The sequence below is a fragment of the Pecten maximus genome, chromosome 14, assembly GCF_902652985.1.
Source record: "Pecten maximus chromosome 14, xPecMax1.1, whole genome shotgun sequence".
NCBI classification, from domain to species: Eukaryota; Metazoa; Mollusca; class Bivalvia; order Pectinida; family Pectinidae; genus Pecten; species Pecten maximus.
Window position 1 is genome coordinate 18395521 of NC_047028.1, and position 12453 is coordinate 18407973.

The following is a 12453-nucleotide window of genomic DNA, read 5'->3' on the forward strand; positions in this document are numbered from 1 at the left end:
GCCTACAGATTTACTCAGAAATATCTTTAAAGACATGAATGATTTCATGCAAATAAGCATCATTGTTGAAGCTTGACTAATTGCATAATATTGGAACCGTGACCTTAACCTCACAAATTAGTAAGGTGTTCTCCTAATTGACAATTTTCATGTGAAATGTCCTCACCTGATTGTTCTGTACAGGTGCATCACCTGGTCCATTGTCATACACACGGTTCAACACTGGCACCAAGAAAGCAGCAGTCTTTCCCGATCCTAAGTGACATTAGCAGATATAGGTTTTATAATATTTGCTATAAAAACACATCAAAATAATACTTTCCATTTCAAGACATCAACTTACTCAAAAACGAATGTATATTTCTTTTATCAATCTTCTACTGAATTGAAGAATTTTTGCACAGGTTTTATAATATTTGCTATAAAAACACATCAAAATAATACTTTCCATTTCAAGACATCAACTTACTCAAAAACAAATCTATATTTTCTTGATCAATCTTCTACTGAATTGAAGAATTTTTCATTTTGAAATTTTTCTCCTTTCAAACATGCAACCGTCTTAAACTTACCAGTCTGGGCACAAGCCATCAAGTCACGTTTGGACAGAACGATTGGGATAGAGTACTTCTGTACTGGGGTAGGCTTAGCATACTTGCTCAGGACAATGTTGTTTCGGATGATCTCACCCAGCTCTGTTTCCTCAAACTGAAATAATGGTCATATTAAGATATGGTGAACAAATTATTGAAAGGTAATGTATATAGTGAAATTTTAGAGGTTTATGGTTTAATAAATTTGGAAATTCAACTCAAAATGGAGAATTATTTCATAAAGCTTTTTTTTTTTTTTTTTTTTTTAAATCGCCAAAAAAACTCAATGTTACAGATCTATGCACCAACATTTTATGGTTTCAAATGATATAACCGACCTGTCAAAACAGACTTCAAAATATCACTCACAGATTCAATGTGCTTGGGACAGCTTTCTCCTGTAGCCTCGACTGGGATGTCCTCATATTTGTCAAAGTTGATACCAGTGTTACCACCACCAAACAGCTCTCTGTCAAAAGCAGTCGAAAATGATGCTATTTATCAAAATTGGCTGTATAATGCTTACTTGCCTTTCTTTGTTTTTCAGACTTAAGTAGACTAATAATTCCAGGCTTCCATTCTACATCTAATTCCATTTTGATTAATATTTGTTCAAGCCTTTTTAATTTTTCTAATAAAATGTCAGTTCTGTATTCAAAATACTGACAGCAAGAACACAAACTCTACTCTGTTCATTTACAGTGTATTTCTAAAACATACACATCATTTTAATACAAGTACCTGTCAGTGCAAGTTAGACTACTGTTATTTTTCAAGTCATTCTTACGAATTGCTGTTTAGTTCAGGGATTTGCCTAATTCACTTTATTCTTTTTGGTCCTTTAATTCCCTGCATTTAGTCGATTCTTCTATAAGCAAGTTCAAAACCCCTACAATTGCGAGTCTCAATATTATATCGCCATTAGAATATTATCAGTCTTAATCTTGATATATTTTTGGTTGAAAATTATGTTACATAAACATACAATTCCAGACGATCGTTCCTCTGAAGAGCCACATTCCAGTTCTCTTTAGTAGGTTCTGGGGCCCAGCGACTGTTGGTCACTACGCTGCACTCTGTCCTATTGTCCCAGCGGTTACCCTGGTTATTCCAGTTCTGGGAGGGTGCACTGCCAGCCCTCTGTTCTCTTGAGCCACGGTCATCGTCCAGATTGTCCCAGCGAGAGTTGCCAGGTGGAGGATGATTCTGGTGTGGAGGCATGCTTCCCTGTCTCATACCTCTGTCACTACTACCTCCTCCGCGGCCATTGTATCTGGTATACATAATACAATCAGGATAGGGGTACTATTTATATGCAGTAAATAAATCTGGTAAGATTTTGTTACTCTAATAGCTAATCAAGGGTAGTTTCATGTAAATCCAACCACAAATAATGAATAATAAAACAAAGGAGTAAAATAGACAGGTAGTAATGAAGACATGATCTTCAGAATATCTGAATATGACCTTGAGAAAATGATAGTAAATTTGTTAAAGCTAGTCTGGAGTTTTAAAACATACCTGATGTGTGTAATGTTTTCCATTTTAAATACTTTTTTAAGTTGTAAATTAAAAGTTTCTAAAAAGTCTAAAAATTTCATTCCATAAAATGATGTCCAACATGTAAAGTAGCTGCTAAAATCCTCTTTTATTATGTGCTACATGAAATTGCCTCAAAATTAAGGATTTCGATAGTAAAAAAGCACTGTATTCACGATTCCTTGGATGCGCAAACTCACCTTCCGCCTCCGTTGGCCTGGTAACCTCCTTGTCCTCCTCCACGACGGTTGAAGGAGTTGAAGTTTCCGCCACCTTGACCTCCGTAGTTGCCTTGGTAACCTCCACGGTTGTAGTTGTTGTATCCACCACGTCCATCACTTATGTCTTAAATGTGCACAAAGTTGCATAAAGCACAAGTAGTGCTAACAAAGGTCTTAGATACAATTTACTTCTGAAGCCCTTAGAAACTTCTGTGACAAATATATCTTGGGCATCTCAGGTCTAGATTTTTTAATACATCAACTTCTTAAAAAACCAATTACAGACTTTAATTACACCTATTAAAATAAAACACTAAGGTTCTTACAAATTGCTTTATTTTTTTCAAATATTTTGATTTTAAAGTTAAAATCTACCTGATTATAAGACAGTTACTTACTGGGCTGGTTGAAGGACTGGGGAGGCATTCCATTCATGTTGTATCCACCGCGGCCCTGGTTGTTGTAGCCTCCATAGCCACCTAGAATAATTAAATGATTTCTTTATTGAATGTACCATGAGAAAAACAATACAGCACTGTCTTATTGATGGAAATTTATTCCCTCCATCACATTCTTTATTATTATTATTTTTTTTTTTTGATTAAAGAACAAAATTTCATAATACAGTTATCAACTTACTTTCATTTAATCATCCAACAAATACAACTATATCTCTCTGAAGTATGTTATTTCCACCATTATTAATATGTAATACCGTATCTTATTCTCAGTAATCTCAATGACAACAATCAATTTAAAATCATTCCTCTATAAGGCTTCTGAAATAAACTAACACTGGTATCACACACCATTAGTGAAAAAAGATTAGTGAAAATGAAAAATAATTTGTTGTTGAATTACATAAAAATCACCCTCTAATGAATCCATGCCTGTGATAAAGACACTCCCCCCCCCCCCCCCCCCCCCCCCCCCATTATTTTCAAATTTAACCCATTTTCAATTTATTTATATTTTAGACCAATACTGAAAATACTATTTGATGTTACATACATGTATATATATTATATAATTTCTTAAAATTACAGATTAATTTAACACTTTGAAAATATGGAAGTACATCATGCAATGATTGAAAGCAATAGAAATTCAAATGAAAATTTGCAACTAAAATGCAGCATACAGTATCTTATGAATAAAGCAAATATTGAAAATCAAAATTATGAAAGGCTGAATGAATTATTTTTCATAAGATGTCAAATCTAAATCTGTACTAGGCCTTTTTAATGTTTAATCTGTAACTTGTATAAGAACATCTGACGCAATATTTTACGTGGTTCAACAGGAAAGGACGTGTGTGTGTGTTGTGCATGTGAAAGTGAAATGCCTGTACATCAAATTAAGATCGGTGAAAAGTATCTTAGTTTCAGATAGCCAATCCTTCCATTCATCCATCCATGCATTTATAATATAATAAGAAATCAATTATCCAGTCAGACCTTGACAGAGTTGGTTTGATTTCTCGGAAGTTGCTACACATTTAACATATAAACAGTGTTTTCCCTATAAAATATTGTAGGAGAAAAAAATCCCAAAGTAGAAGGCAGGGGTCCAGGGGGCGCCCAGCCCCCGGCGGGTCAATGTTATGCCCTTGGAATTTTAAAACAATCATACATATATGGGGAAAACCCAAACAATATCTTTATTTTTTAACCTTTCAATTTTGTAGCCGGTCATTTCGTCATTGTAAACGGGCAATTTTGCCGGCGACTGGCTCTTAGGGAAAACACTGTATAAAGGTTCAGGATATTCAGTGTCATCCAGTATCAGACATATACACGTCAATGTCAGTCATTATTCTCTTTAGATAACCAGTGGATAATCCTAAATCCTAAATCACGGTCTGTTAGTAAATCAGTCTGTTAGGTTTACACTGACAAGTGTGTCAAATGTAACATACAATGTATTTCATATACATACAGTATCTAACAGCAATAGATCTGCCTGCATCGATTCATGGACTGTTAACAGACATACATGTTTGCATATTGACCAGTACAGGATCTGCCTACATTTATTATAAACTATTTGGGCTTTATATGTATGCATGTTGACCAGTATTGGATCTGCCTACATACCTGGACCACCACCGTCAGTTGCCGGTGGGAAGCTGCCTGGTGGGGGTACTGGAGCACCGTCTCGCTGGTGAGGGGGAACATAACGACTACCAGTTGGTGGTGGCACATTAGGAGGTGGTCCTGTCACATGGAAATAACCCAAGTTATTATAACCATCTAGCACCCACACCAGTGTTTATTAGCTATTGATGAACAGTATGACTCCTGCCTTCAGTATCCCTCCCAGCAGGTAACAATCTCACACACATCTCAATGAGCTTCGCCCAATATTATCTGCCGTGCCTTCCTATCTGTCAAAAGAATAGCCATCACACACACACACCTCTTGCTGAGCACCTACCAACACTATCTATATCTACAACCTAAAGGATAGAGAATAGCAATCACACACGCCTCTTTCTAAACACCAACCAATACTATCTATATCTACAACCTAAAGGATAGAGAATAGCAATCACACACACCTCTTTCTAAACACCAACCAATACTATCTATATCTACAACCTAAAGGATAGAGAATAGCAATCACACACGCCTCTTTCTGAACACCTACCAATACTATCTATCTACAACCTAAAGGATAGAGAAAAGCAATCACACACGCCTCTTTCTGAACACCTACCAATACTATCTATATCTACAACCTAAAGGATAGAGAATAGCAATCACACATGCCTCTTTCTGAACACCTACCAATACTATCTATCTACAACCTAAAGGATAAAGATCTGCACACACTTCCAACTGCTGAAGAGTAACAATCTCACAAAACTTCCAGCCAGCTAAACCCCAAAGGATAACAATTGCACACTATTCTTCCTTCCAATGTTCCCTAGGAAAGTCTATTGATCGAACACCTTTCAATGTCAGCACCCAGCAGCTAACTTTGAGATTGTGCACACCTCTATATCTCTTTCCAGCAGTCTAAGGAAAACTACTTACAATAATTTAGCTTCCTCCCAGATGTTCTAAGGTTAGGAATTATATATAGGTCTACATATCCCATTTAATCATAGTGATCTTGTCTGCTATTGTACCTCAGTGCATTCAGTATCCTGGTCACTATATCTGACCCTCAGTGACTGTCCACTAATTAAGATCGATTACAACATCATGCTCCATAAGGTTCAATACCCCTGACATCCATACTTGCCCCCAGTTCTCACAGCCACATAAACATGTATATATACCAAGTCAATCACTTGTTAATCTTCAAATTCTTGCCAATAGTATTAGTCGCTAAATCATATTTACCGGTATAACCAAGTTCTTGACTTTCATTAAAACATTCAAATTCACTCTTCAGAAATTGAAATGTAATGTTTCCAATTAAATATGACTATGAGAAGAAAATATTTGTTTGTTTCTTCAACTTTTCTTTCAATGTTAACTACTTGTAGTCTTAAACAAGCCTATGTATCATCCATATGCCATCATTATCATGCTAGAACACTACACACACCAAGTGATTAGGAAGGTTACATTGCTCCATATACCTCGTCACACTCACATTCCAATCTAGTTTTTTCCTCGAATTCAATCGAAAATATCTTTGTTAAATTCAAACATGAACCAAGGTTTTTTGTCAGCTCTTCCTAATCACTGCTATGACCTTAGAGACTTAAAGGTAACTAAAGAGTTTTTTTTATGTTTCTGTTTTTTTCAATATAGAAGTATTAGATTTTATTGTGTTCGACCAAATATTAAACTATTGTTTTCCCCGATGCTAGTGTTTTGTTTCCTGTTCAGTGCTCTTTCAGTATATATCGGGAAAATTTCAATACTAACGAACAGAGTTATAACTAGCCATCACTATTGCCTTTGGAAGCAAAGGAAATAAAAGGATCTCTATTTGTTTTCAGGAAGTCGATTCAAACTATACAGAGGGACCCTATCTAATTTAACAGGGCTTCACTGGCACAATACATTGACATAATGCATTTTATATGTATGTATGTATGTATGTACTATTTCCTTGTGTGTGTTTAGTACGTGTATTGCATGTATTTTTAATAAAACAAAAAGCTTCCTGCTTTGAACATTTTAGATATATTAACTGGTATGTTTCAAAACATTTTCACATTTACAATCAGAAATAATTTCTACCTTTTTATTATAAACAATGACTTGAATAAGCTATTATTAGATGATTGATAATGATTAATAAAGGCATTAGCTGAAATACTAAAACCTTTCCAATTGTTTTCTGCCTAAACAGGAAGGAAAGGATGAAGACTTTACAGTTTACGCCTCATTTTACAAGGACAACAGTCAAATACATGTGATGTATATAGTAACACAAAATAGTACATTAGTATCAGTTAAAACTTTGGAATCTTAATGAAATGAATACTATTTCCCAATAAGAACTTCATAAAATTGATTTCCATGTTTTAGTAAAATTATTTAACTACATGCATACACATTATTTTACTTTATTTTCATTATAGAGGTTTAATTGATTTCTAAACTAAAAATATCTAACCTATAACCTAGCTATAAGTAAAACCATTTGCAAAACATATAAAATCAAGAAAATATTTTTATTTTAACTGAACAGAATGATAATTAAAAAAAACAAAAAGACAACATCTATGAAGCCTCTCTCTAAGTATTGGAGACAATAAAAGGAGCTCCAAATGCATGTATACAATAAACTAGCTGCTGAGACATGCAGCAGCGGCAACAGCAGAGAAAGGCAATACAAAATGAACAATAATACAACACTCACATTATATAGTAACACCTAAAGCTACTATGTCTCCAAATTTCAAATTCAAAACTTTAAAATCACCCTCCCATTGTATTTTACTGAAAAACTGATTATTTGTCAAAATTAATCTTTTCATGCAAAGGAACAATTTTACCAAGTAAATCAGTTTAACATTGAAGACTTCTGGTCTATCATTTTGTGTTTATTTTTTTTTAATCAAATATCGTTATTGCAATAGAAAGTTTTCAGACTGTGTTTTTGCCGGGGTCAACATTTTAGGGTTGTCCGACTCCAACTGCCATGGGTGAAAAGAAGAACTTGAAAATATTTTGGACTTAGGAAAAAAAAAGCAAAAGATAAAATACAGTTGCTTTAAATGGAATATCAGATTGGAATTGGGTCAAGAAAAACAGCAAAAATACGAAAATCTTGCCACAGCACTAAAACTGGCAAAAGTAAAGAATAAAGACAAATTACATGTACAAGGTACCATGAACAAATAAACAAAGGCACTTTCAAACAAAAAAGAGGTTAGGATTGATCTAAGTTCCTGTTGGAAAAAAATCTTCATACCAGGAACTACAGCGATACCACACAAATCTGAAAATGGAGACCCGACATATGTAAAGGACATAATAGACAGGCAGTTGTCAGAACCGAACAGATTTCAGATAGAGTAAAAATGACAGAGCTCTTGCTACTGTCACTTCTTCCATTAGTTTTTTTCTTTTCTTTTTTTGTAATGTTGGCACAAATACAAAATGACCACCGAAATTGTTTAGCAACTTCAATGTCTAAACACCGAGAATTAAGTACGGTAAAATTGCAAAATATAATTCATAACCTATAACAAATCTGTAGACCAAGAATTGTTTTAACTCCCTCATATCCCGCCCCTGTGAATCTTCCCTAGCGACCTACTGAACATTTCTACAACACCCAGTAAAGATTCAGATTTCGACATAGTATCTTTAAGTGGTGGGATGATACAACACCTTGATGGTAGAATGTTTGCTCCTGAAATCTGGGGTTTACGTTGTTAGGTCGATATTTTGGTCCACCATCTACAAATCACAAAAGGTGTGATAATATCACAAAAGATGTGATCTCAATGACAACTTTCAAACCCAATAAACAAAGTCTTGTCTTTTCTTACATACACCATACATTCATGATCTTATCTGATATCGATCATAGTCTATCAATGAATGATCAATGAGCTTTCAAAGTTCAAACATAGATCTATTTTATCATTCATCTATAGTGGACCAAGAAATTGGGAGAGTTTACTATATATCTTCAAAACAACATTGTGTGCATAACTGTGTATGACAATTTGAAATTTCCAGTAAAATGTGTTTTGGAAAATAACTCGAAATTTAAGCAAGACAAAAAAGAATGAAATTATTTGAAATTCCATATCAATACCTATTAAATTTTTGCTCATGAGACAAAAATCAATACCTATCTAATTTTTACTCGTGAGGCAAAACACATCTTTTGTAAGTCAGATGTCATGCTGGCAGTAATCAATTAAACATGAAGCATTCAGCTGTGATGTTCTCATCATTCCTGCTCTAAAAGCTCCGACTTTCAGGATGAGAACTATGTAATACTATTAACAACCAACCCCTAGGATTCTTACTGCCATCATGGAACTGACCTTTTTTGAGGGATGTTTGCCATGGAGCTCCACACAAAACAATCCCACCTTCCCCTCATCAGTTAAAGCTTTCTGTTACTTGTTTTGAATTCAAATTTTAATTTATTGTGAAGAGATGTCTATATACCACTAGACATCCTTATAGAACCCTGTAAAGACGAACACCACAAGCTTACTGGATCTTGGTTTGTGCAGATTTTCTAGTTTAATTTACATATTATATTGGTATATTTACATATATGACAACCCATAGTATAGTTCTTCAAAGTGCAGTAGTCCAAGACACACACACACAGTGCAAGGTAATGAAGGTATATGTAGAGAATCAGATTACATTTTGTCTTGTAAAAAAATCAATGTATTATACACAATTTTTTTTTGAAATACTGATTAATACAATGTTATAATATCTCCCTTGTCAAAGAGAAAAGCTGTTGTTGGATACATATTCATAATGAATATTTTAGAAACAAATGGTTCCTGGTACTTTTGGCCCATTTCTTTCTGGTCTGGAAAACTTCTTATGAATCAATCAATAGATCAGATTTCATTTACAAATATCTTATATGGAAATAAATAAAATCATCCTTCAACAAATGATGTAATAAAGAAAGTCAGGGAAAAAATGGGAATAAAAAAATATGGGCATTTCACACCACACTCCCAGCATTCATCTATTAACAGATATTTGATTCATAGATCTATTGCCAAGCATGTTTCCACCCAATCATATAGAAAATTATAAATGCAGCATTAAAAACAAAATTAAATATCTAAAAAAAAAAAGATGACTTACGACTGAAGTTATCTCCCCTGTTACCACTGTAGGGGCGACCTGCGTTGATGTCTATCCCAGCAAACTGCAAGAAGAAAATGCTAATTTTTACCAAGAACCTTTATTTATCAATCTAGGTCACAAAGCTTACGGTTTCTTGGCAAAAAACTGCTAAAACATAGCAGCACTGCATTGACTAAAGGTCAAAGGCCCATAACTCTAAAGTTGGTGATGTTAAACAAGCCATTGAAGCTCGCGGACCAGGCATGCAACATGTACAATCGATCAGATTGGGAAAACAAGGCATCATCTATTTGATTGATGGATTGGAACTGCACTACCAGCGATCTACTTCTTCCATCTTGAATTTTTTATTTAAAAACAGAAAATAAAAATATTTCAACTTTTTATTGTTTATTTTAATATATATATTTTCACATACCACTACATGAATCATTCTGATAAATTCTTAATCACACACAATTCAGGAAATCCAATATGAAAATCATGTCGGAGATAGTAATATCTTGTTTGCCTGAATAAGTATGCTATCATTTTCTATTTGTCAAAATTCAAATTTTGGTTGCCCCGAATGTTAGTCAAGTTGATTTTTACACCCCTGAAATATCCATTGAATGTTTATAATAAATAATCAATCATATTTTGTTTTATGAAAGAAACACAAACTATGATTAATGATTGTCTTTCATTACTTTAAGCTAAAACACAGCTGAATTTTTACATGCTTTCTTCTATTTACCGGGACAATCATTGATTTTAACTTTCTTTTTCCACTAGATCTTTATCTATAATTAACTTTGATAGGCCTGGATTAAAAAAAAATTTGAATTGGTTAAACTTCAACTGTAAATGACCCCTTGTTTTTCAAAATTGACCCCACATTTTTTGTGTGCAGAGGGACAATATGTCCTACTCTCACCTGAAAAAAAATTTGAGGCTCAAATGCAACCTGATCTATTTCTCACTGGTTTGGGATGTGGCCTTTTTGTCTTTTTCATTTTGTGGAACAAAATTGTTGAATTGTGAAAAAAATTTTCAGAAGGAATAAAGTCATCGCTCAAAAGATAATTTTACTACAAAAATACTGGATATGTCATTGATGAAAGGAGCCCATTCAGTATCTATTTCACATATTTGTTGCCAGATGATTGAAATAAAAATTAAAATAAAAAGGTTTTGTACAGCTTACACTTGTTTATTATGTTGACTTATGATCTTGAAATTCTTTGTGAATTTGCCTATTCATCCTTTACATGAATGAAGTAGGAAATTTGTTAAAGGAAAATTAATCATTTTCAGGGATAACTCTGGAAGGGGCCATTGGCTCCATATTTTCCAAAATGGCCCACCAAAATGGTCAAATTCCTTGAATTTTCTATTTTTTTGTAAATTGCTAAAAGAAATCAAATGCTTTATCAAATCTTATGAAGGACATTCCCCAGCTACTGCTAGCACAGAATTGGGCCCATTAATTAATGACTTCTGGTAAATCTTGCTCATTCATGTGTTTGGGCAGATCGAGTAACTAAGGTGGAAACTTTAAGACTTAGAAGTGAGGAATTTGATTTTGCTCCATTCACCAGCTTAAGATCACTTCAAATGTCAGACAAGGCAAAGTTAAAATGGTCTGTTTATCAATCTTGATATTGCAGCTTACTAGGCAGATGTGTGCATGTCCGGGGATGGTTATCCAATGTTGCAAAGCTATTTGGCTTCTTACAATACATCTTTTATATTTTCATTTCTGACTCCAGGTTGCACAGAGGTCTCATAACATACTTACAACAATTACAAATTGGTATAAATGTATATGGATGACCAGTGCAATGTCTGTTCAGTCTATACTAAAAATGTTGAAGTTCAGACTTGATCAACATCACGTTTATAAAGTCAGATTTACCTGTGCCCCAATATCTATTCAAATCTATTTACAATTTGCCACAAGTTGATGGATATAACGTATTCTTGGGCACTTCCAAGAAGATTTTTATTTATTTATTTAAAATTATTATACAAGGAGCTTTGCTTCATGTCGAATATGGCAATGGGTAACATAAGCTCTCATGAGCTTCTTGTATTTCGACAAGTTCCACAAGTTTATGCATGAATACAAAATGGAGTGAAAAATATTTTTCGTAACGCTTGTCCTAGTACAGATGGAATCAATTGTACTATTCGAGAAATGAGTATGCTTACAGCGAGACACGATCTGAAGACATGAATCAACTATCGGTGGACACCATGGGCCATGTGGTTAAGATGTGTTAGTGTGCGGGGGGGGGGGGGGGGGGGGGGGGATTTTACAAGCAAAATTCAATCCAGACGAAATATCAAGTAAAGCGTATTTTTAATACCACTTATGAACAATTCATTATATCAAAATGTATAAAACATCATTAATGTCGAAACAACATTACACAAAGCATGTAAATCTTAATATATTGCACAACCCTACATTCTGAATATGCCGGTCGCCATTTTGTTCGATATCCCGAACGATGCGAGCACGTTGCCGGACGAAAAATTTCTATTTCTTGTCCGCGAGAGCATTGTGTTGTCTAACAAACGCTAAAAATAATAGTAACAACATCACTCTAACACTTACTTGCTGTTCTAGACCCTGCACATTTTGAGTTGGAACATTTGACATATTATAATTTCGGATGACACTTTTCGACGGCTGCTTGCTTGATGGTTTAGGCCACAGTCTCAATGCACAAAAGGCCTGTTATAAATAGCCATGCACCGATCACGTGATGGAGCGACAAATCACTAATTTTTAACGTTTTTCAGCCTTTCACACAATTGGTAGTATCTTGATTCAAGAAAAAC

General features: G+C 34.3%; 1 protein-coding gene across 4 annotated transcripts in view; it reads right to left on the minus strand.

The window, feature by feature from the left end:
- Window positions 1–12353, minus strand: part of LOC117341923 (ATP-dependent RNA helicase DDX3X-like) — a 28123-nt gene extending 15770 nt beyond the window's left edge. Inside the window, exons 1-10 of one of the 4 annotated variants that reach the window (XM_033903789.1) lie at window positions 12227–12353; window positions 9622–9685; window positions 8158–8226; window positions 4450–4569; window positions 2752–2832; window positions 2333–2477; window positions 1579–1866; window positions 963–1062; window positions 573–708; window positions 167–255 (exon numbers count right to left, since the gene is read on the minus strand). In XM_033903789.1, coding sequence (XP_033759680.1) covers window positions 167–255; window positions 573–708; window positions 963–1062; window positions 1579–1866; window positions 2333–2477; window positions 2752–2832; window positions 4450–4569; window positions 8158–8226; window positions 9622–9685; window positions 12227–12271 — 1137 coding nt within the window. In that variant the 5' untranslated portion in view covers window positions 12272–12353. The remainder of the gene's footprint in view (window positions 1–166; window positions 256–572; window positions 709–962; window positions 1063–1578; window positions 1867–2332; window positions 2478–2751; window positions 2833–4449; window positions 4570–8157; window positions 8227–9621; window positions 9686–12226) is intronic. The other 3 variants (XM_033903790.1, XM_033903791.1, XM_033903792.1) reach the window with 3 other exon arrangements.
- Window positions 12354–12453: the final 100 nt, after the last annotated feature.